Genomic DNA, 26982 nt, shown 5'->3' with positions numbered 1-26982 from the left:
GCCTGTGCGGCGTTTCCAGTCATGTAGGCCCAGAACAGTCTCCTATGTTTTATTCCTCAAGTTTCAGCGTATATAAGGTCCTCATTTGCCGAGGCGAGGAGAGACAGCTCCGAGTCGAACACCGAGGCGGGGAGTTGCTTCCGCCCGAAGCTACACTGTCAGAACCTCGCCTGCCTGCCGTCACGCTGCCCGAAGAAACTCCGACCAGCTTGGTAAGATGCTTCATCATAAAACTGTTTGCCCAGGGAACAAAGACACAGTTACGGAAGCTTTACCAGTCGGAGTAAAACATAAAGAAGAGGGGCTAGCGGTGACGGAGGCAGGTTTGTAGCTGACAGTGTTTGAGCATTAAAAACCCACCGATAAGAGACATATTTTTTATATTGCTTCGACAGTAAATCCCGACAGCATTTTGAAGAAACATGTGAAGTTCAATACCTTTTTAAGTCGTTCCTGTTCTCAAACCAAGATTTATAGACCCTCTTTCTTAATGCCAAACAGAGACTTAACAGCAATAGTCACGCCACTACAGCATCTGAACTACGTGTTAAGACGTAACTTGAACTTGAAACATAAACGAAAGCTTTGCCAATTGAGGGCATTAACTGGTGGTTAACGTATATATCACTAGTATAGGTGTTGAATAATATGTAATAATTAAGTTGCTAAGAGTAAATGGATTAATGTAATGTTCATACGTGTGAGTCTTAACCGAATCTCAAGTCAGACAACGTATATAATATTCTTTTGTGAAATAGCATTACAGCTAATATCTTTGCAGACTACGTATTTTCTTAATATATTCAAAAGTGCCGCTTGGAGCAGTTCCGTATGATTTTTTTTTTTACAGTGTAACTCGACACTTGGCTGTCGCGGTAGTTGGCGAGCCGCAAAGCCAGTTCTTTTTGTTAAGGCGGTGTCACTAAACCAAAGGTATCTAGTAATAATTTGTTTTGTCTGTTCGCAGTTACTGTCCAATTCTGTTAAGAGCGAAGCCTCCGAAAACTAATGTACCTCGATATATTATCCTATGTTGAATATTTGTATGTCATTAAGAGTACGTGTTTGTGATGAATAAAAGTGTAACACATTGCACACCTCTGTATTACATTTCACCTCTTGTGTCTCTAGTGTTTAACACGAAAGGTTACAAGAAAAACTGTGCCACTATGCTTAGCAGTGTTAAACACTAGGGACACAAGAGGTGAAATGTAATACAGAGGTGTGCAATGTGTTACACTTTTATTCATCACAAACACATACTCTTAATGACATACAAATATTCAACACAGGATAATATATCGAGGTACATTCATTTTCGGAGGCTTCACTCTTAACAGAATTGGACAGTAACTGTGAACAGACAAAATGAATTATTACCAGATACCTTTGGTTTAGTGACACCGCCTTAACAAAAAGCATTGGCCTTGCGGCTCGCCAACTACCGCGACAGCCAAGTGTCGAGTTACACTGTCAAAACAAAAAAATAAATCATACTGAACTGCTCAAGCGGCACTTTTGAATATATTAAGAAAATACGTATACTGCAAAGATATTAGCTGTAATGCTATTTCACAAAAGAATATTATATACGTTGTCTGACTTGAGATTCGGTTAAGACTCACACATATGAACATTACATTAATCCATTTACTCTTAGCAACTTAATTATTACATATTATTCAACACCTATACTAGTGATATATACGTTAACCACCAGTTAATGCCCTCAACTGGCAAAGCTTTCGTTTATGTTTCAAGTTCAAGTTACGTCTTAACACGTAGTTCAGATGCTGTAGTGGCGTGACTATTGCTGTTAAGTCTTTGTTTGGCATTAAGAAAGAGTGTCTATAAATCTTGGTTTGAGAACAGGAACGACTTAATCAGATATTGAACTATTTGACAATAATGGACTTCACATGTTTCTTCAAAATGCTGTCGGGATTTACTGTCGAAGCAATATAAAAAAATACGTCTCTTATTGGTGGGTTTATAATGCTCAAACGTCAGCTACAAACCTGCCTCCGTCACCACTAGCCCCTCTTCTTTATGTTTTACTCCGACTGGTAAAGCTTCCTTAACTGTGTCTTTGTTCCCTGGGCAAACAGTTTTATGATGAAGCGTCTTACCATGCTGGTCGGAGTTTCTTCGGGCAGCGTGACGGCAGGCAGGCGAGGTTCTGACAGTGTAGCTTCGGGCGGAAGCAACTCCCCGCCTCAGTGGTCGACTCGAAGCTGTCTCTCCTCCCCTCGGAAAATTGGGGACCTTATATACGCTGAAATTTGAGGAATAAAACATAGGAGACTGTTCTGGGCCTACATGACTGGAAATGCCGCACAGGCGATGTCCGGTTCATAGCCCGCCACACAAAGTCCGCCGAGCATTTCCGAGCGGCTCCGATGTTTGACGCACAGCGCGCAGCAATCCCTGTTCACTGGGTAGCATCAGGTGTGCGCTAAGGCGCCGCGTAGACGTTATCATGTATGTAGTGCTGGAGCACACGTAACAATTTAATGCTTGGACAAGATTTTATGGTTTTATATTTATAAAAGCTGTATTGTAGTACCTAATCCACCAAAATAGTGGTAAAATTTATTTGTTGCATTTTTACGATAAAATAATTTGTAATTAATTGGTCTGAAACATATACATTCAGAACAATAAAAATAAATTGGCAAACATTTGATTCAATAAGAGATGCACAATAAAACCAATTCAATTAATTTTTCTGATCCATGTACTTCGAACAATTTTTTTGTGTGGTAATAAAATATTTAAAATATTAAAAGAAACCTTTTTTATGATTCAAATTAAGTTTTAGTTAAATGCTACTCTTAATTCCATGATATAACTTGTGTTTTGGTTATAAATGGTTTATTGGTACATGCTTTTCGGTTTATCGCAATTCACCGTATAATCTTGTCCATATTAATGCTACACAAGTACCATTGCCACTGTGAGTGCATTGAAATAAAAATGAACTAAATGAAAAAAAAAAAATTCTAATTTGAATCTAATGCTACGTCAAATCATACTGTAAAAGTAAAACCTAAAACTCACTATAAAAGTGAACATCAAGAGGACAGCAAAAATGTTTTATACAATTGTTATTTCTTAAAAGCTTAGTAAATTATGTCTTTATTTGCAACTCATGTTCTTTGTTATTTTATTACATAGTAATGCTATTATTTTTATAATTTTAACTACTTCAAAATTGCTATTGCCACTACTTTGTGTTCACTTTATGAATGTTTGATGTCCTTAGGTGTTAACTTGTAGTATCTGGGTCAGCTAAGTTTTTAAATTCTGATTCCAGCATCTAAAAATTCTGTAACATTAGAAGTCAAAATTTATATTTGGTTTTGCGGTAAAGTATAACAATGAAATATGAGATAATAGTTTTCACCTCAAGTTTAGACCTCCTGGGTATTTACCTTGTTTTTTTATAAAAATAATTACAGTCAGTCTAAGTTATATACAAGTTCAAAAAGAAAGAATGTATTTTGTATCATTCTTAAGATCATGTGCTTATCTTCCTCGCAAATTGTCAGTTGGCTTGAAAGTCAGACCTTAAGATTTTCGCTTTCTGCAATGCAACAGGATATTCAGGATTGGCGCTTTCATCTATTATTCTCAGAAACAAAGTTTTCTCATAACAGCTTTGCATAAATTATTTTTCTGTCTGGTTTTGTGATGAAAAAATTGATTTTCTGTTGATTTATCATGTGAAATTTTGTGCGTATGTTTGTGTTGCAAGATTCTTTTGATCGGCCATGTCATATTTTGTTTCAAATTGCAAGGAGAACAAACAGCTGAAAATTTTGTTTTTCCACACCTCAACCATTTTCTCTTCCTACCATTTTTTTTTTTTACTGAAACTTTGTTTGAACAAAGATCTATTTAGTGATGGCTTTCATTTTTCTCTCCATAAGAAAACATCACAAATTCATGAGACTCCTTTGAAAAAACATGAATAATAACCACATTGCAATCAAAGAATAACACCATGACACTTCTGACATTTCAATATACAAAAAAATTTACCTGAGGCAATGGATATTACTGAACTTCAGTATTTGCATGAAATGATGCCTTGGGGTAAATGTGTTTGGTCTGTGGAATTAAAAGCTTGGAAGTTTACCAGCAGAGTGGAATGCAAATATTTACATGAATTTAATTTGAATTGTAAAATTTTGGTCCAATCATTGTAAGTATCAATGAAAAAAGATAAAATCCATGAAAGTGGCAGGCTTGATCGGGGTATTGATGCATTTGTGTTTCTATGAAAATGGTGTAAAGTTTACTACTTTTAGAATTCTTACTCAATTTAATTTATTCATGGCATAAACTACATCTTAATTTGGGTAAATTTTTACTGGCTTAAACATTGTTTACTGAGGAACTGTAACTGTTACAATGTTTGTCACAAGATTGTTGTTTCCTAGAACATAAATATTAAGTTAAAGCTAAATTTAATGTGAAGCTTTACTGTTTTTGATCCACACAAAAGTCATTGATTTAACATGTACCTATGTAGTTATGTAATAGTTTTAATTTCTCCATAATTTTTAAACTTTTCTAACCAATTGTGACTTCTTTTACAGGCACCACCACCACCGCCATTGGCATTGAAGTTATCTCCTAAACTGTCATCGGTGGCAAAACCTGGTTCCATTACTCATGGCACCCCAGTTTCCACGGCACCTCTTTTAATTGGTGGCCCTTCTTTGCATACTCTACAGCATCAAAGATATGATGGCTTGTTGCGTCAGTTGGTACCTTCGCATCAAGCTCCACCCCATGTTAAGGAAGGGAATCCCCTCAGTGGCTCTATAACGCAGGGAACTCCAATGCACCATGTACCACATCATGTGAGTGGTGATAAACGAGAACGGGGTGGTATTCCTCTCCAAGGAAATGTGTACGATTATTACAAAAGGTTGTCACCAGCAGCACAAAATGTTGGAAACACTGCTTCAAATGTTCCAAGTAGTGGATACCCAACTTTTCAGAGAGATAACCAACTAACTCAAACAACATCAGCGGCAAGTGTTTTTTCTTCGCCATACTCTCATGGAGTGACAAGATCAACTGGATATGCGACGCAACAGCAACTCAGTTCACGGCAAATCATTATGAATGATTATATAACTTCACAGCAAATGGATGTTTCTAGGAGAGGGTGTATTGGTTCTAATTTGCCTACGGAGAAATCTGTCTCTCATCAGGAAACAACGTCACGTGGAGTTTCATCATCGCCCCATTACTATGCTTCTACAACTGCTCCTTCTATGTATTGTAGACCTAACCCTCAAAATTCTGTAGAACAGTCACCACCTCCACCGCAACCACCTTTGTCACATCATTCTTCCACTCCTCCTGCACGACAAGGTGTAATACAACGCCATAATACAATATCGTGTCCACAACCACGTGCTCCTAGTAATGCAAATTCAAGTAACACCAAACCACCTTCACCAGCAAATTCTCCTCATAGGTTACACCATTTACAACAACCATCTCATCATTCCCATCACCATTACCCTCCTCCACCTGGACATGAAGCCTTCTCTTCATTGGTAGAAATGGCAGTTCAACAGCCTAGTCTTCCAGTTCCCCAAAAGGATACGGACAAACGTCAAATACCTCATCATCATCCTCATCATCACGAAGGCCTTGGGAAAACAATGGTGGATTCTTTGAGCAATGCTCACGTATTAGCAGAACACCAGCACCAGGACCGTGAGAGGTTTTCTCATTCTGAGCAAGCAAGATATGTGTCTGCTCAGACTGCGGCATCAAGAGAAAGGGATCTCCACGTAGAACAGCAACAGAGGTTTCAGCAGGAACGTTTTGGTCAAGCTCTTCGCGAGCGAGAAAGGGAGCAAGAAAGGTTTGCTGTGTTGTCGTGCAGGGACCGTGAGAGAGAGAGAGAAAGAGAAATTGATAAAGTACGTGATAGAGACAGAGAAAATCAGCAACAGCAGCAGCGAGAACTTCAGAAGCAGAACCAACACCAGCAGCGAGAACTTCAGCAGCGAGAACTTCAGCAACGAGAACTTCAGCAGCGAGAACTTCAGCAGCAGCAACATCAACAACAACAGCAGCAGCATCATCTTCATTTACAACAAATTCATCAACACCAGTTACGACAGCAGCAGCAACAACAACAACAACAGCAGCAGCAGCAACAGCAGCAGCAGCAACAGCAACAGCAACAGCAACAGCAGCAGCAGCAAGCAAAGATACCTGCTGATTATGAGCGACAGCGTCATCAGCAGTTACCATCTGTGTATAGAGATTCACAACGTGCTACAGCTGAGCTCTTAACAAATTTTCCACGTGACTTGCCTAATGCATCATCTGTTAGACACTTGTCTTCTGGGCAGCAACAGTCTCAAGGTATGTTAGCTCTATAAAACTTATTAGCTAGTGAAATAATTTTTTTCTATTTAGCATATTACATGTGTACATATAAGTGTTAGGATTAGCATTTTTTAGTAACATTTATTTGTTTTCATAATTAATGCACATTTAAAACATTCATAGTTTCTGCAAGAATTTTTAGTATAAGGGAAGACACATTTTTGTGTGGGTGTTCGTATATTTTTTTTTATTAGGTGGTTTATAAACTTAAAATTGACACTGCAAAGAAAAAAGATGTGAATAAAAGTACTAAATCATTATTGAAAGAATACAGTGTTTTCTCGCATAGTCGTCGCACATTTTATTCTAAAATCAAGTTTGAAAAGTATGGGTGCAACGATTATACGAAAAAAAAATTTTTTGTTAGGTAAAGTTATTCATGAAAACAAAACCCATTCATGGAAAGTACGTTTATTTAAAAAGTGAAGTTTTAAAGAGCACGCCAAACAATTTATATTAATAATTCATGCAACAAAAACCTTTCTTCAACTTTAAATAAAAATAACCATTTCTGCGACGTGAACGCAAGCCACTTGAATCTGTGACGTGAACTAACGCATAACTGTCGTAGTACACGCTTGCTATGAAAGAGTGCGGGCCGTCAAATTTAGTTTACTCGGCACTTCACAGAGAGCACGCGTTGCATGCAATCGGCGAGAGATTGATATTCGACTACGTGTGCGCGCTCTATACGGTAAGCAACATAACCAAACACGAATGATGCCAACTAGCGTTGGCTACATGTTTATAAACAGTACACCGCGGCAACGCAGACGATCAGATAAAGGTTATAACGTTTGAAAACTTCTTTAAAAGAAAATTTACGTCAAGACAACTTTGTATTTCCGTTAATTAAATAAGTAAGTGGTAATGTCCGAATAAATATTAGATTTCTACTTTAAAATACGTCTTTTTATACGGAAAAGATACCTACACCGATACACCGCGGCGGCGCAATCAGATAAAGGAAATAACGTTTAAAAACGTCTTTATAAGAAATTTTACACGTCAGACAACTTCGTATTTCCATTAATTAAATAAGTAAGTGGTAATGTCCGAATAAATACCGTATATACTCGTGTATAGCGCGCCCTTTTTTCCCCTCAAGTAAAGGAAAAAAATAAGGATGCGCGCTATACACGGAAAAAAAAAAAGTGAGTAGATGAGGCGGGGAGGAGTGGAAGTCGTTAACTGCCGGTTGACGGGTGACGTTTCTGGCCAGCCCCCCACACATACGCACAAGCAACAAGGCCTCTCTTTCACACACACACACACACACACACACACACACACACACACACGTGCGCGCGCAAGCTCGCAGGTCTCTTGTTTATTTTTAGACCTCCCCCTCTACAGCTAGTAAAATAAAAGAGAGAGAGAGAGAGAGAGAGAATGAATGTTGACACCAGTCCCCCTCCCACTTCCTTCGCTTCGTCGCAGCTGCTACCGGTGAGTCATCTACTCCGTGTCACATTCCTGCCTGCCTCCCTTCCTCCCGCCCACGTACCAGTTGTGACGATACAGCGCTTCATTATCTTCCGTCTACACAGCAGAGTTTAAGTATTTTCCTGACGCATCACCACACATCAATTTAAATTATCATTTGTTTCATACGTAATTACTTAACAGGTACCACAAAATGTTAGTACAATTTATTTACGGGAAAAAAAAATTTTTTTCTTTGGAATTTGTTGCAAAAATCGTGGTGCGCGCTATACACGAGGGCGCGCTATACACGAGTAAATACGGTATTAGATTTATACTTTAAAATACATTGTTTTATACGGAAAAGATACCTACACGAAGTGCTCGGCATCTAATAGCGGGACCAAAAACATCATCCATCATTTACACGAGAAGTTTTTTATCCTAATTTTGACGGCCTAAAATATGGGTGCGACGATTATGCGATAAAAGAGGGTAATCGGACGACTTACAGATAACTGTAGATAAAAGAATTGTTGGTTTAGTGATGGTAATTTAGGGCTGCATTAACATGTGCAGAAAATGTACATTTCATGAAAACAGATTATTTTAAACAAAAGCTGAAGAAATTACATGACTAGAGCAGTGTTATATAATTTTATTTTGTACATTGAAGGAATGGTGTACTATTTAAATTTTTACATTAAAACTACCATCCCTATGCAGTGAAGTGTAAACAGGCAGACACAGGAAAGGGGAGTAGCATACAACATTTTCTGCTATCTAGCTGGCAGTTAATGCCTATGGTGTGTTATCACTCCATTTGGGTGTTGACATAAGAGTGTTTAAGTAGAATTTTTTTTTTTTCGTATTTATTGAATGTTTCCTTCGTATCAAGTTTCACCTGTACTGATAGTATCTGACTTTCCTCTTAAAAGAGAGTTAGCAGGTTTTGTACATCATCACTGTGCTACTATGTATCTTTTAAGGGGAAAGTTGGTTTATCAGTTGTTTCAACAGTTTTTTTGGTTATAACAATTACTTTTCATTATACATTCATTATTAATGAAAATTCACATTCGTTAAAGCCAGAGAGCTCACGTTTATAGATTTTCGGAAACTTTAAGAGAATGACTGTTAATAATATGAATATAGTTGAATAGAAACTGTTGTTACAGCCAATCATTGTCAGCTTTAGGTATTACATTAAATTGTGTACTATTCCTTAACAAGATAAGCTTTTAAATAATGAATGACACAAAATTATTATGACCAAAAAACTTTGAATCCAAGATAGCATATTTTTATTCCTAGCATTCCCCCCTTAAATCTGTTGGACAAATATTCTAGAAAAACTTAAGTTGTATTGTAGTAAACAAAGATACAGTTGCAGTAAAAGTTACAAAACAGATAACGTACTAGTATTGAGCAATCATACCAAAATAATGAAAAATCTTTATAGTTTTACATTGATATTGTGTGTTATCTTTCACAGATACATACCACATGGTTTTACACTTTTAAGAGCTGATATTAATTTTTCGTTTCTCAATAGGTCTATTTCTTTTAATAAAGGGGATAATCTTCAATAGTGCATTGCATTACGTATTTATTAACAGTATTGTATAAAGATATTGCTGTATAAATTTAAAAAGAGAAAGTTATAAATGTAAAAGATTTGAACTAGATAAAACTAATTTTATTTTGGTACCTATTTTTACTTTGGTCTTCGTATTTATAGCCTAGCCCCAGGATTAAATTTAGTCATTTTCTGTTTGTTTGAAGAGCTTGTTTTTACTTCATCTGACCACTGCGGGTTGTAAAACATGACTGAGGTGTGTAAGGAGTTTCAAGATTCCTTTTTATTTTATATAGCTATTATGTGATGTTTACTTTCTAACTTATCCATCTGTTCATCTCTCGCATTTGCCCTCACCCTAAGCCTACTCTCATTCTGCTCCTCTTTAAGGTTTTTCTGAGGACAATACTTTATGCTCATTTCTAATGAGGGTATATCTTTACCATTACTTCCGATTTGTGTGACCATAATTGAGTTGTACAGTTGCAATACCCATCAAATCCAGATAAACTAAATTTTCATGGCGAAAAACTCTGAATTTTTTTATATAAATAATTTAAATGTTAAGATTTTTTGTTTGATATTAATTAAGATAGAACAAATAATATGAAAGACATAAGAAGATTTAATACATTAATCTAGGGAAAATTGGTAAATATGTTTGGACATGAGTTTTGCGGGATTTTGTAAGGTTCTGATGAGTTTTGTAACAGTTCAAAATATTTTAATTTCATTAAAGAAAAGTTGGGTTGTGAGGTTTATTTACTCGACCAAGCTGCTCTCCTAAAAAATTTTTTCCAACATCAGAGCTATATTCATCCCTAGCTTGCGATTGCCTAAAAATGTTCTTTAAGAAACTTTAGTCTTTTTCTATCCAGCCTCATCCAAAGTACTTTGATAACAATGTTATAAAATCTTGAAGCTTTTCTTTCTTAGTGTTGTGCCTTCCTCTGGGTCAGGGGTCTCTAATCTTCTTAGCTAAGGGCCACACTGACTCCTCCACTGAGTCCCAAGGGCCAAGATCTAGCGTACTCTTCATACGAACATACTGTAAATCTATGGCGGTCAGATACCAGGCATGTCCGACCAGATTGGTGGTGCGCACGAATTGTAGTTTGAAGACCCCTGCTCTGTGAAATGGAACTGATACATGGCCACATTTCAGTATACATTGACCTTCTCAGTGTCCACATTGTAATTCACCCTACCTCTTACTACACTGCTGCTTACTTTTGTTTTGCACACAATATACTTTTGTAGGAATTTTGCCTAAATGATTCAAAGCAGGCTGTTTTATTAGCGTAGAAAATCCTATTTCCATTCAATAAGGGCATTCTTTTCACATTCTAATGACAATTGCTCGTGATTCCACAATGTTTATTTAAAAACTTTCAATAAGAGTCTATTTTTTTGTCTTTTTTTTTTTATGCCTAAACTCTAGGTCCAGGAAAAATTAACTGTTTGACTTTTGAGGATGGATCATTTTCAGATGATAAATTTCCGAACATACTGATCTAAACCTTATTCTTGTATCCTCCTCCACACCATTACCCACCAGTTTAATACTTAAAATGTTTTAAGATCGGTAGAAGTCAATCTTTTGTAAACAGCGATGCACCTGTTGTTAGACCCCTTTCAGTATTAATTTTCCAACCAAACGTAGTTAAACATTATATTTTTACTTTTAGGATCTTTAGAAGCACCCTCAAACAAAAATGGTGTACTGCCCTAAATAGTGTGAAGCTTGGTTTGGTATCTGTGAGATGGACTGATTTTTCTGAAATTCAAAACTAAATGTTATTTCATGTTGATGTTCAGAAAAGGTTTGTTTTAGAGTTAATTTTGTCTTCAAATTGTGATTCTGCCCTGCATATTTGCACGGCTTTTTGCGTGGCTATTTGTTCCGTGAGAGAGTACATGTAGAACAGTATTCGTGTTGCTGGAGCGCCAAAATCAGTGTTGTAACCATTATCAAAAATTAAGCGTGAATAATTATATTTCACACCCTGAAGTGTGAAATACACGATTCATGATACTTGGACCACAATTTGTTTTAATACTTATTTCACTTGGTAAATATTGATATGTTTTGTTTTTGCTTTTGCAATAATGAAACTAAAGTAGTTGACTAAATTCACTCATAGTTTTCTCTGGTTTCTTCTTTTCAGAAAAAGAGTTCACAGCAGCAGGAGAATGGCCTGTCACTAGGAATTTGTCACACAATAATTGAACCCTGTTCATTGATAAACCCAAAGTGTTAACAAAAAGTTATTTACATATAGTTATAAAATATATTATATTAACAGTTTGCCTATGTGTCTATGTTACCACTGTGGTTTCTCTGGCAAGAGGTGTTTCTACTGTCAGATGGTGTAGTATGGTATTACTCTGTGCTTGCCTGTCTTCATTACCATAAAATTTTTCATGAAACACCGCACAGCTTGCACTGTCACTTCCACAGGGGCTGAAATTGGGGGAGGGGAGTTTTACGTTTCATCCTCCGTCCCTTATTAACTAACCCTGATAATATGTACTTTATTTAAATATAAAATTAAACTAACAAAATGGATTATATAAATGATACATGTTAATATTAATTATGCTGCGATGGTACTTCAACCTTAGGGTAAGCGGAGGCGATGTGTGTTAACTATGCATGATGTCACCGCTGAGACACTGCCGGTCGCACAGCACTAAAAGCGACGTTCTTTCCAATGTTGGAGAATGGAATGATGTTTTACGTCATACAGTTATGCCAAGATAGTATCTCCGTAATAATATAGGGTTGCGAACCATTTATGAAACCAACTCGGTGCTGATAAGTTCAGTCATGCCGATAGCTGGTTATGAAACTACGACCCTCTAAGGATTAGAGTGGTGCCACAGCAATCATAGCCTCCAAAGACCCATTGCATACTTACTCAGTTTTATGTATTGTGGTACCTTGCTTTGCATGGGTAGATAAAGATATTTAACAGTCCAAATTTTCTTTTAATTTTTGCCATAAAATATAGTATCTGAATTAATGTCCAATTACAGCTATTTTTTTTTTTTTTGTTTCTGGCTTCCAAACTTAAATTTATTTTAAACAGCTCAAGCCAAAGTTTATTTCTTACAAAAAACTCTCTCTTAAGTACAAGTACAAATATCTGTTTAATGCTGACATTTACCATAAGTATTCTGTTACAAATTTTGAAAATAATCATTAACACAGTTTTTTTAGATATTTTTTTATATTTTTTTTTCCTTTTAGGTGAATATTCCCTTAAACTTTTATATGTAAAAGCAAGATAAACATTTAGACATTTATGCAAACTGATAAAAACCATTGTAACTAATTTACACTTTAAAATAAAAGTACCACTTGGCATTGTGAATAAAGTACATGTGAATATCACTTAATATGTTAAATTAATACATCATGTGACCCCAATTCTGACAAAGTGTCTACAAAAACGCCACTGGCATCTAAAAGATATAGGAATTCCAATTAGAGGAAGGCTGACAGCACGCTCAAATTATTGTTATGAGTGGAAAAATAGTCTAAAGGTAGCCTAATCAACTAAACACAATTTTATGTATCACCTAATATTTACACTATTAATGCAATTAGGTGTGCATGAGTACTCAAAATTTAGAGTCTTTTTTAAGTACTCGATACGAGCCTTATTTTTAAGTTCAAAAAATTCAAGTAGTTTACTGTTTGGTCCAGGGAAATAGTAAAATACTTGTGAAATCGCCAATACAAACGTGGAGTAATTAAATATTTAGTCATTGTGAAGCTTGTGCAACATAGTTCAGTAGAATGATGATTAGTTTATGTTGAATTGATTAAAAAGGTATTCTTTACAATTTAAGTACTTCAGCATGAGATGCTTTTGTCCTGCCATTTCATTATTACAGTACAACCTCATTAACCCAGACCAGTTTAAAAAAAAAGAAATGTTAGTAAATGAAGACTTGTTTTACAGATGATAAATCTCTATTCCTGCCAGAGGGCGAGTTCATTGCACTCACCCCGGCTGGTGACTCAACCATCTCCTGCCTTGCACTTGACATTGACCTAGAGACAATATTTGTCACTTACACTGCAATCTCGGTCATGTTTGCTTGTTATCTAGTATTGTTGTGTTTTGTTAGCACGTTGTTCATGATGGCGACGAAACACAAAAGTATTGTTGCGACTATGGAAAATAGGTTGGAAGCATTGGCAAGAATTTATAAGAGAAAATCGTTAAAAAACATTGCTGCTGAGTTTGAAGTAGGAATATAGATAAATTGGTGGTTTATTCCGAGATTCAAGCCGAAACATCGCCAAACAAGCTTCTAATGCTGAAGCAGATGCGAAATATTGCTACTCGTAAGTGATACAAAACTGAGGCAGCAAAAGCTCACTGCCTTTCTTACTACAGACTATTTTTTACCTATCTTGTGTAAAGTGTAAGTACATATGTGTTTTTAGGTGAAAGTGTGCTGATGATAATTCTTTAATTCCATTAAAAATATTTTTGGTAAGTACATGCATTCTTTTGTATCGTTTTTCCCTCATTTTCAGAATAACCCAGATTTTTGTTAACTTGGATCGGCTTCGGTAACAGTTGATCCGGGTTAATGAGGTTCTACTGTATTAACAGTGTAGATAATTAAGTATTGAATTTTCTAGCAATGGTGGCTGATTTTACATAATCTCGTTTTGTATATATGATTTTCATTTTTTGTTTGGATGTATTTACAGTCATATAGCGCATCGTCGTCATAATTTTGTTTATGTAGACCTATTCTACAAACACAATAATAACTGTGTATTAAAATGGGCTTTGAATATCCTTTTTCACATAAATATTATTTATACCTTATGTCATTAAAATAAATAAAAAAACACATGAAGTGAAGACAGATGAACGAGTGAAGTAGTAATACAAATGAAGCACTATAGTAATTGCACAAACAAAATAGTAACCATAAAAGAACTACAGTTACTTTAGAAGCACCATTGTTAACTACAGAAGCACAATAGCTACCACAGATGCATAACAGTTACTGTAAATAACCTGATATATATTGGGCAAATTAATGGTATGGTACTGCTACTTCACCCACCAAGCATAAGCACAATATTATCGTACCAGGGTGTCTATTAGGTCACGAAAGTCACGACAAAGTCACGAATGTTGTAAAAGGTCACAAAAGTCCCGAAAAAGTCACCATTTTTAAGTATATTTTGGTATAAGTCACTAAAAAAAGTAATTACAAGGCTAATGTGTATTTCTTGTCTATTGATCTTGTATATACCTTATTTTTTGTGCTTTTGGCAGCTTGCATTTTCAGGAAAATCATCGTATAAGATGTTCCCACACAATACATTTTCTCGTGTTTAACTAGGCCAGTCCTGCCATTTTCGCCATAAGACGTTTGCTTTAAAATCCCGTTCAAAATGTTGCTTACAGCGTCTATTCTCCTACGTGCAACGTCATAATTTTCACATAGAATGCAGAGAAAATTTTAATAATAGTGATTTTCTCTTCTTTATTTTAAAAAAAAAGTTCATTAGAATGCTGTGAAAACTTAATTTATTCAATTCTCGTACCTTACACGCTTAAAAAAAAAGTGGCATTCGTTCCGTGGCGGTCACGGCATAGTCAGTTTCATTCTTACTCTACAGAGCGCACAACGATCGCACATAATTGATTGTACCTGTCAAGGCGTCAATGTGCGTAACCCGCGTCCATATCGATAAGTTGTTAGCCAAATGGTGAGCGTTCGTAATCGAACTTATAGCATTGAGTTTGTTTGTTTACTGCTTGCTTGTGTGTACGAAATGTAAATTTATGTTTGGCTAGGATAAAAAAAAGCCAAAAATTTTGTGCACAAAATGTGTGATGTATTTTCATGTTTTGGTTTTGTTAACGACTATGTTTACAAATTACAAAACACAAAATCCCTAAATTGCCGCCACATTTTATTTTCCAACTGAAATCATTGTCAAAGAGGTTAAAGTGCTATGGAATGGAATTGTAATATTTTCTATGATATAATGTGCTGAAAATGTTTGCCAACAAATGTTAACGTGTTTTAGCGCTTAAAGTGCGACGAAACATTGGCATGCGGGAAAGCAGATATAATTAATTTTATTCAATTAAGTTTCAAACTAACCTTCATTTGTTAACTTTGTATATTTTTGCATGCTTTTAATGCAACTACATGCTAATAATTTTATTTTCAGTGTTAATTGAATGAAAAGTAACTAAGAAAAAGAAAATGCCTGGCAAATGTTCTTTTAAAGAATATTGGCTCTCAGATAAAAATGATAGGTTTTCAAAGTGGTTGCGTCCTGTTAAAGATGACAAGTACAAGGCACTTTGCACACTCTGTAAATCGAAGTTTGATGTAAGTCACAGTGGTTTGTCATCTGTGAAGGTTCATGAAGCAGGAAAAAAACATCTGGAGCTGTCTTCTGCCATAAGACAAAGCAAACAATTAACACTAAGTTTTTTGAAGGTTGACAAGCTCACACATTTGGGTCAGGAAAAAGATACTACACCTTCCACTTCAAGTAGTTCAGGAACCGTGACTTCTATTGATAAATCATTTACTGAACTCCTTCAAATTTAGTTTCATACTTTACAGTTTGTTAGTGTAAATACTCTCAGAATTTTTCAGTGTAAATACTTGTTCTTCACGGAATACAGAGAAATCAGTCAAGAAGAATGTTTTGCAAGTAACTTAAGTGAATGCAATTAGTTTTGTATGTATGTAGGCTTAACTTATGTCTTTTTTTTTCCAGCACTTAGGCCTATACATTTTGATAAAGAAAAGCAAACGTTCAATTTTTCATTTTATTTTTGGTGTAAGGTATAGGCTACACTTAATTTTATAACATTTAAAAATTATACCATTTTGACAAGTTTTGTGGTCACACTTCAGTAGAAATTGTCATGAAAAAGTTACTAATTTTTATTTTTGTAACTCAGTAGACACCCTGCGTACATACACCCTGAATATTCTTTACTGGTCGTATAGTGTATAGGGCACTAATGAACTTGCTATTTAAATATAAACTTGATATTTAGATATAAAAAACTTTAACATTTAAAATAGCAAATAATAGTGATGCAAATGATAGTGTTGGTGTGAAAAATAGTTTTCATTTTTAATGTTCCAAATTAACATCCTAAATTTAAAGGTTTTAACTACAATGCAACTGGGCAAACGTATTTTAGTGTCATTGTGCTTCATATTATAATTTGAGAGAGTTAATTCTATTTTTTTATTATTAAGTACAAAAATTTTTTAAGAAAAAACAAATAGCTTTATTATAGGAAATACACAGTTTTAAAATTATTTTGTAAATATTAATACCGTAGATAGAGACTGTAGGCTATTATGCAGTTAGCACTATTAGTGATTTAAAAAGTCATGAACTATTATGTACTGTGTGTACTTTTATGCCACTATTTTCTGTTAGTTGAGCTTAAAAGGATAATACCAACAAAAAAAAATGTAATGCTGGCTACTCAACTCTGAAATACTCTATTTTTGCACTACTCGGCTTGACATTAAAATATGTTAATGCATCTCCAATAAATTAAATTCTAACTATTTGTTTGTCAACAAAGTAATCACACTTTTTATAAGTCCACTATTCACTCTCCTCACTGGAGATTGGCTCGACAGTGGCTCGCTCTACTGTTCGTCTCTTACCACACATCTCGGTCCCAACACACTGCTTCGCACTACACACTCGTTCACGCCGCAAGGCAGTCCCTAATGCTCCAACCTTCGCCTGCATATCACTTGCCAAGGGGTCACTCACCCTCTTCACTTCACTGCTCTCGCTTGTCTCACTCACTAACCTGTGTCGCCACCAGTCTCTGTCACTCACCCTGGCTGAGGTCGGCATTGTTTATATACCTGCGAATTTCTGCTCTGAAAAAGTCTCGCAGATCTCCAAAGTGTCGCGTATCAGAGTTTCCGACTTAACGCTTGAAGCTGCGAGAACAATGGTGTCTAGTTATGCCACTACTACGGAGCTCTGGGAACTTACCAAATTCTCTTTCTCTCTCTCTATCTCTCTATCTCTCTCTCTATCTCTCTCTCTCTCTCTCTCTCTCTCTCTCTCTCTCTCTCTCTCTCTCTCTCTCTCTCTCTCTCTCTCTCTCTCTTTCAAGTGAGAGAGGGAGGAATAGGGGTGTGTGTGATGCCTTTGCTAATTGGATTACCGTGTAACGGAGTGACGGGCGCTACCTGCGTCCATGAGGTGGGCATCTCCTGGGCCCACCGTTGGCCGGCGCACCGGACTGAATGGCCTGCCTTGTTGCTAGCCACGTCATAAAATTATCGCTTGTAAGCAAGAGCCTAGAATAAAATGGCCACATGTGAGTTAAGGTATTGTCAAACTGGTTATTGTTTTTAATCTTTTAACTACATAGTATTAAACATGCATAGGGTACAAACAAAATAAGCAATATTGTCATGCTAATCAATCTTGTCTTCAGTATAGTGTATTTGCTGAGGATATTTATTTTCCTTAATATTTACAAAATCCAATGGTTTCCCTCAATCGAACATTGCAGTGAGTTCATAGAGCTGTTAATTTATTCATGTTAAAATGGTAAATATTGTGTAGTAAAACTTGGATCTGAGACATTCATGGCCAGTAATTACACAAATCCTGTCTTGGGGTTGAAATCACGTATGTTTGTGATTATATCTCATGGCATGAACACAGCAGAAATATTTGTGATAAAGTCCAGTCTTGAAAAAGAGTTTTGGCATGTCAAGAAATGTCTAGTTCCAACAGTACTAAGAAAAATATATGTGTAGAATAATCATTAAAGCCAAACTGTAGAACAGTGAAAATAAGACCCTAAAGTATGCGTTGTTTTCTTAACTTGCATCAAATGAACTGCCAAAAAAAAAATATATATATGTGCCGTTTATTGGTGTGTTTGGCACAGATTTTAAATTTTAAGTTTAAATTTTCATTTTTAAAATTTTTGCAGTTTTATTCTTATTTAATTTTTGTCAGACTTTTGTACACTCTTATCAAACCTTTTTCATCCTAGTTCTCTTTCCCTGGTTTTCGGCGCACTCTAGTGGCCATGTCCTTAAGTCTCTCCCTCTCTCTCTTCTTTGGCCAGCAAAGCGAACTTTTCCCCCCCCCCCCCCCCCCCCCCCCCCCCCCCCTCTTTTTTTAAGCATCATGCTGGTTGCAAGTAACCTAGCGCGAGATTTGCGACTCGAAGTTAAACCTAGTTCGACTGCGCCTCCATAGAGCGCGCGGCGCTCGACGGCTATAGAGGTTTTTACCAAGCAACAGACCTTCGTTTTACCTTGCCTCGGACGTCTTCGGCTCCTTTCGGCGCTCAGCCATATATCCCCCCCCCCCTCCCACCCCCTTCAGCCTTCCGGGTCCCAGCATCCTTTTTTTTTAGACGGTCTAGCCGCCATGATGGGTTAATGCGCGGGCTGTTGGGCTTACTACATCGGCGTCTGTCGAACTGCTTCTTGACTAATAAATCGCGTGCAGATCTGCCTTCTCCTGCGCTATAGGATGTAATCGTCTCGGCCGAGGGAATTTTTCCCTAAACTTTTCTTTATCTTCTGTTAGTTAGTCAGCCAACCCGAATAGCTACGTTTTAGTATTTTTTTTTAAGTTCTTTTCTTTGTGCTCTCGTGACATCTCCGCGTCGCGCGTCCTAACTGGCGATAGCGCAACATGAGTGGAATCATCTGTCATCACCTTGCTTCAGCAGGGTGCAAGAGATACCCACCGATTGAAGAAGTCCCAGAGTCACCCCTGCACAAATGGTCGGAATTGAAAGTCAATTGAGTGAACCCCAACAAAATTTATTCTGCTCTTCCCGCCGAATTTTACCTGGTCGTGAGTTCTGAACAACAAAATTTCATAAATCTTGGTGTGCCAGTGGACAGGGAAGAAGTTTTTGTTAACGATGTAAAGTTATATCTTCAGTAATTGTGACTCAAGAAGAATCAACCCTTATCGGACATGGTGATATTGTAATTTTTTTTGCATAAGATTCAAAACCAAGGCAATATATTCTAACTATTTTTGTAAACATTTCACTATGGCTAGAAGCTTGTTAAATTTTCGCTAGATTCGCGGTCCGGACTCGCTATCACTATAAATTGTGTTCATGTTTTCTTCATTAATGATTGCTAATTTGTTGATCAATGATTAATCTGCCTTGATCTTTTCTGGTTAAATCTATTTAAAGAAAGGTTATGCACTACATAAAAGAATAATAATATAAATAAACCAGGAAGCCTATAGCTCACATGACTTATTTTGTTGTTTTTATTTGAGTACCTATATATATCTACCGATCCACTAACTCCCAAATGGATTGTGTGTAGGGAGTTTCTAAATTGTTTTGTTCCCCGCTTCGTGCCACCTCTGGTGATGTTCGAATTTTATGTCAATTTTGTAACTTGTTGCTCAGCTGTTTCCTAGGACTTTTAAGAGGTGTTATAACACTAAAAATCAAGGGCATTAAACATGAAACAGAAACACCACATCTGAACAATTCAAAGTCCTGTCAGCCAACTGGATACCTAGGTTTGGTATGAGATAAAGACCTAGTCAAGAATCTTCCAGATATCCCTGAAGTATCATCGTTCTGTGACAAAACGTACATTGGACAGACTGGCAGAAGAATCTCACTCAGTCTAAAAGGAACATTTGGCATATTTCAAACTTATATAGCATAGTACTACAATGAATATTAACACTTTATTTTCTTTTACCAGGCAAAACCACTTTGTAAACATTTCCAACTACAAATCACAGAATATGATCAGAGAAGTCATTGAAATCAATGATATACACTGAGAACATCTGGAACATGTTATTTATCCACAGCAATAATTAGCTTAGTTAAATGGTATTCCACCTTTCCCAAAGTAAATTTATAGCTTGGGTCTTATTTTGCCTACCTACTGGTCATCACTGCCTTAGTCATTCATAACACAGCTTGCTCTGGCTGGATATTTATAATCATGTTAGTTGCACAAGATCACCAATGTCCTTCAAAATATAAAATTTAATAATTTTAGATCATGTTATCAGGCGTTTTGACTTTAATTGTTCATTCATATCCATGTTCCTGTTCTTCGCTAAACCCTCTTCCCCAAGTAATGCCTCAGGAAAGAAATAAGGGCAGTTTAGAGGATTTTTAAAAGCATTACACATATGTTCGCTCATTTCTTAATGCTTGAAATGATAACGTATGATTAAACAAGTTCAAACCTCCTGGGAACGTAGTGTTCCAAGCAACTTCTAATGTACACTATGAAAAGAGGAAAGAATGCAAAAGTCAAAACACAAAGCAACAAAAAGCTTATCAGGTATGGGCAGCAGTAACTGTCTGTGGGCCACAACAGCATTTTAATGTACTGAGAACAATTTATTTCTGTTTACATAAAACTTTAAGATTACAGAAAACACACATAATATTTCCAAAAAACCTAAATGGCATATTAGGTTGTCCATAGTGAGCATTACAAAAAATAGACTAATGTAGTACAATATAAAAACTTATCATTTAAAAAAAATACAATATTACTTAACTATATGATCACCACAAAATGATTCAGGTTAATACAAAAAATTTCGCTAAACACATATAAGTTCAGTCAGACAAAATGATTACTGATGTACAAGAAAGTCAAATATGGGTCTAATGAATTCACTAATTGTGCAAAAAAAAGAATGAGAGGTGCAGCTATACCAAATTAACATGAGCTAAGACATAAAATCAGAAATGTGGTAATGACTAGCCATACAAAGGATGGGGGACGTACATGACACTAAATTTTCTCGTGGATTCGACATACTGTAACATACTATGGCAAAAAAAAACATTATTAAATACACTTCAAAAAACATGTTACTTCACGAAGCTGGATAAAATTTAGACAGTGGAGGACTGAAAAGGAATTTAGAATAAAAAATAATTGAAATTACATTAAATGGCATAGCTACTATGTACCAGACAACACTGCAAATAGTACTAACATTAAACCATAATAACCCAGATGTGTGCATTATGGAACACATGCTAAATGGCTCAGTCAAGAACTTCCCCAGAATGATGAAGCATCAAGGATTCAAACATTATTTAAACCCTGGTGCAGAGGGGAAGATATTAAAAAGACTGAACAAGTGATGCCCAAAGAAAGAGGGGAATTTGGCACTGCATCCAGGAGTCTTCAAAAATACAGAATGATTCCATTGCACCTTTTTAACTCCCCTACCCTAATCTGTTCGTGCCCAAGGAAATACTGATGTTAGAGAGTAGTTCAGATCATCCAGTCCGAAGAGCACAAAGAACATATAAAGCACAAAAACAAAGATACATTCAGTGTAATACATAGCTACTTCTTCAGCACTGAAAATTGATACAAAGTTTCATATGCAGGTAACACCAAGTTCACAAAAATACAGCTTAATTTTGCCAGGCGTAGTAGTAATGACGATTCTCAGATATGTATGAAGTAGGACAGTGACAGTCACAGTCACAAACAGCATCTCAGCTGCCATGAGCCGCGGTGAATCTTCTCTCGCAGTGATAGAAGACGAGTCTCACGCCCAGAGGACGTGGCTACTTGCATGGCACCCTTGCAGAGTGGGAGGCATGCTTGCAGGGAGCAACTGCACAATCAGTCAAGGACTGCACTGCTAGTTGCGAAGTGGATGGCTCGTTCATCCAGCAGATGCTGCAATGTCACAGGAACGAGGTCTGGGAGCAGGCCTAGAACAACAGAGGACGATTGCACAGAGTCATCGTAGATACAGACAGGCGGCTGGCAACTGCATGTCAAGCCAAACAGAGCTACAAGTTATCACAGAAGATGACTTTTATGGGGACTGCTGACTATTGTGCAGCCTCATTGACAGCAGAAGGGAGCGAGAACAGACAACTCCAAGGGGCCGGCTAGGATCGCTCCAACTACAGCTGGACAGTGAGCCACAAGCAGATTGCAGAAAATCAGGCTGCCTCGTTGTGTCGGCCAGGGATCCTTCAGGCAGATCAGCAGGGCAGAGATGCACCTGGCACGTACTTTTAAAACGAAATATTTATCAGAAGAAGGTGGAGCTGCAGACTGGAACTCTTTTATGTTCTTCAGGGTGCGCCGCCTTGGAATAGGAAGGAAGCAGATACACAGATGGCTGTGAAAACACAAACAAACGAACAGCAGCCAATAGCTTCACACAACAAAAGCAGCTATGAGCAATATTTCTTAAGATGGTGAAGATGGGCTTTTCAAAACTTTCCCTTTTCAATTTAACTTCTCAAGAAGGACCGTTTTCATCCCCAAAAATCTGCTAAGTCTAATAGTCCGGCAGAAATTGGCCATTTTTTGCATGAAGTGAAATTTGGAGTCTATAGTTTTGTTTTAGGTGTCAAATGAAAGATATGTATAAGTGTCTTGTAACAGAAAATGCTGGGTGACATCCACTATCTGTTGAGCATTTTAAGATATTCAAAATGGTGGCCAATAGGCTGTAATATGTTCAGAAATTGTAATGAAATTATATGTATGTCAAATTTGGTATCAAAATATATGTTTTAGGGGCACTGAATCGAAATACTAGCCTATACACTGCGTAAAAAAAAAAACATTAGCAGATAAGCAACATATTTGCGAAAATAAATGTGTACAATTTCGTAATTCCTCAATTTATATTTGTGTTGTTAATTTTATTTTTTATAAAACAAACATGTATAGTGGCTCCATACTTGAAACTTGGCTGTACATCATATTTCAGGCGTATGTCAGAAAGGGGAAGAAACCTGAAAAAGTGTGATTCATAAATTCTAAAGCTCAAAAAATAAACATTAGTGATATACTTAATAATATTCTTACAAAAATGTTATGTTCTTCAGATATTACATTAATGAATAGGATATTGAATTATTGAACATGATTTAATTAACTTAGATATATCATCGGTCATATACCTAAATGTATTCTCTTAACAAAAAAATTAACAAATACATATTAACACTATAAGACCATTAAAACATATATACTATGCAAGTATATTCTTACAATAACTTAAGACGGGTTATTGCATTCCGAATCTCTGCAGGCACAGAATAATGTGCAAGTAAGTCTTAAAGAATAGCAACTACACTTTGAAGATTTGCAAGGAGTCAGTTTTGTACAGCCACATTTCACCAGCTTCAAAATAGATTCAGGGGCGTAAGCAATCCCGTCTGGAACTGCAACAGGAACGAGTGATTTGTTCGCCATATCATTTGACCAGCCATATTCTACTGGATCTAAGGTTGTAAGTTCAGGTTTGGTTGCTGATCGCCAGATACAAGCTTCAAAATGTGCGCGTTTTACATTTTCAAGAAATGATGCAGCAGTTGGGGGAAGTGTACGAAGGTTTGGAGCAGTGACAGAACCTGTACTAGCTTTGCTCGCCCAAACTTTTACACTGGTTTCTGACATTGTTTTATATCCACGTTGACCATAGCATGCCGATATGAAGCTTGTTGCCTGATCTGTAATATCATTCATTTCTGCTCTCTCATCTCCAAGCAAGGAGAGCGATAACCCTGATCGAAGTACCATTACAACTTTGCCTTTACCTATCCCAAAGTAGTACGCCACAGTGTCACATCCGGAAAGTGCATGAGCAGCTAAAATTTATGAAATGATTGTGCGACACTTGAATTACGTCCTTAGTACCTTCAGCCATATCAAACAAGGAATTTTCTAACTGACATGATTTATGTAGACTTAAAGCCCAGGTTTTTAGAGTTTCTGGCTTTAAGGAAATCCCAATGATTCCTCCTTTACCATGCCCATACTTCATATAAGTAGTCTCTATATACATGTCACTCCAAATACCGTTCCATACACCTGGATTGTGTCTCATTACATGCTGGCCTTCCATAAAGTATTGACGAACTTCTGCAGGTAGTGCAATCATTGACAGAAGGTAATATGTAGCATACCTTGCATAGTGTACATGGCAAGCAGAAAAAAAGTAAGTTAGCATTTCTCTTAATGCTTCAAGATGCAACATCCACTCTCCTTCTCTTTCAGCTCTTACAAACTTCATTATAATGAACACTGGTTTGATTAGGATATCAACCCATAGTTTACTCGTTCTGCTTTTTGATGCCAGTTTACTGAGAACATTAAAGAGCTTATTTTTGCTTGTGACATTATTCTCTATAACTGTATGTCTTAAAATCTCTTCAGCTAGTAGGCGAAGAGCTCGGACATTCTGTGGGAACTATTTCCCCAACATCATTTTTGGTACGCCAGCGAAAACATCACTTAAAATTTCTACAAGCCCACTTCCTTCCATCAAAGTACCTATTGAAGCCACAAAAGTACATCAAAGTGTGCATACCACCAAGTCGAAGAATTACATTTTGAAAAAGCTCTGGTAATGCCCACTTTATATGTACCGCAACACGGTACAGTTGTAAGTCAAATGTACAAACAACAAACTTCTGACCAGTTTGATGCACAAGCTCTTGGCATCGATTCAAAGCAGTGAAGAAGGTATCCGGATCGGAAGGTATCATGTCAATAAGGGGGAGATATACTCGTCTAGTTCTATTATTAACTTTGTGACCTTGTTTCCGACATAAAGATGTGTTGTATCCATTGAATTCAGGACACTCTGGGTTAGTAGTTACATCTTTCATAAACTGAAAATCAAGTGCTCCAGCTCTTACACTTGCTATTGTCTTGTGACAAAGAAGGTTTAAAGGTAATACTGATGTCAGTGCTTCCTTCTGAGGCATGATTGTTTTTTTGGGGCCATTAAATCGGTAAATTGGAACATCGTACTTTACATTTTTTTACCATATCAGTTTTCAATATGCGCTTAAAAGTCTCTGTATAATTATTATTATATCTAAGATTCCGCTGATTCTTCTTGGGCTAGAAGTACTGCAAGTGAGTGAGTGGTACTTTTACCATTTTGTGATGAAATTTCAGCATCAAAATTATCTGCAACAACTTGCACCATGCCATTTACTGCATCAAAAAGTCCAGACTTCTTGGCATCTTCTACAACTGCTGTGGCTGCTGATTTCTTGAACCTCAACACTTCATCATAAGAACATGTTATCCCAAAATTTTGCATCAGCTGTATAAGAGACTTCGTGTCACGAAGGACTATGCCTAAGGCTATTTGCAAATTAGTTGGGAAGTTTTTTTTTGTACTTGTAACAATATTACCAATCAAAACTGCAGGCAGTGAATTGTTCAGTTTTTCAGAAATACTACATAGCAACTTCATTAGAGTATTACTGACTTGCTCTGAAGCAATGTCTATATTGATGGTACTTCTGTAATTTGTGCTTTTCTTTGGAAGTGATTGTATTTCTGTTATTGTTTTGCTTACCATTGAAATGGCATTTTCAATATCATCTTCTTCGCTGTCCACAAATTTTAGAACTTGTCTTGCTGTACTTTTAAAAATAATAATATTGGCAACACCCGGAGAACTGAGGACAACAATATCACTTCTAACTTTCGCTGATATTGCTTTGGTTAGATGTTTTCTTGAGAGTTCACTCCCTCCATTTTGCTGGTATATTTCATACAGTTCTACATATGTCCACATTGTTGATCTGTTACTAGTCACTTCATTGATGACAAAATCTAATGCCACATCATTTTCACCTTCACTGTTTTCTGTCCTAGTAGCCAATTTAATAGATTTTGGTGACATAAAGTTTGATCTACAGTTAACATGATATCTTGCATCTGCAGCATGAAGGTCACTCAGTGATCCCAAAACACGTATGCGTACATTATACGCCCATTCATCTTTTCGTATTTCACACACTTGAAGAATAGAATCTTTGAATGACATTTTTAAGCCACCCACATTAGCCTCTTTACAGATATAGGCTGGTCTCCAACGTGATGGATTTTTTTCATCCTTCGAGACTTTGCATTCTTCAGCGCAAAAAATGCAATGTCTTTAAATGACAATAAAGTGTTTTCATTTTTTTTTTGTTCTTTTTGGAGATCTCAAGGACACTTCTTCTTGGCGCTTCCTCTTGCGATGTCGTTCCAGCTGTGTCGCTGAACAGTATGTTGATACACAACTCTTGTGGCACTTCACAGTCAATTCGCTTGTTACAGCTATTTTTTTCTTCTAGCACATTGTAGAGATCATCGTTGTATACTTTACTCCTTTTTATAATAGTCTGAATTCTTTTATCACCACTTTCAATAAGTCAATAGTTTTCACAATTAAATTTCCAGTCAAACAGGCATTTTTCTGCCATTTTCTTCTCTATATTACTTTACATTACACCTGGTGCAATAAAAAAGTATTAGCCAATTCCTTCCATCATGCATGATCCACAAAAATACAATGTTCATGCCACAGCAACTGGAAGAGTTACATTTTATACTAATATTCACATGTCATTAGGCATAAATTAAAAAAAATCCGGCATACATATTGAATATGTAATTAAATAAAATTTTACACGATATCTAAACACACATTTTGATTCAGCACCCTTGAAAACATGTAT

General features: G+C 36.4%; 1 protein-coding gene across 6 annotated transcripts in view; it reads left to right on the top strand.

Annotated features, from left to right (window-relative positions):
- The window catches only part of LOC134529436 (nuclear receptor corepressor 2), a 407697-nt gene that overhangs the window by 359523 nt on the left and 21192 nt on the right, over window positions 1-26982 (top strand). For 5 of the 6 annotated variants that reach the window (XM_063363527.1, XM_063363531.1, XM_063363526.1 and 2 more), the window contains one exon: window positions 4605-6402. In XM_063363527.1, the coding sequence (XP_063219597.1) occupies window positions 4605-6402 (1798 nt within the window). Of the gene's footprint in view, window positions 1-4604; window positions 6403-11598; window positions 13946-26982 lie in introns of those variants that run through there. The other variant, XM_063363532.1, reaches the window with a different exon arrangement.

This window comes from Bacillus rossius, chromosome 2, assembly GCF_032445375.1.
Source record: "Bacillus rossius redtenbacheri isolate Brsri chromosome 2, Brsri_v3, whole genome shotgun sequence".
NCBI lineage: Eukaryota > Metazoa > Arthropoda > Insecta > Phasmatodea > Bacillidae > Bacillus > Bacillus rossius.
This window is presented reverse-complemented; position numbering and strand designations above follow the sequence as displayed.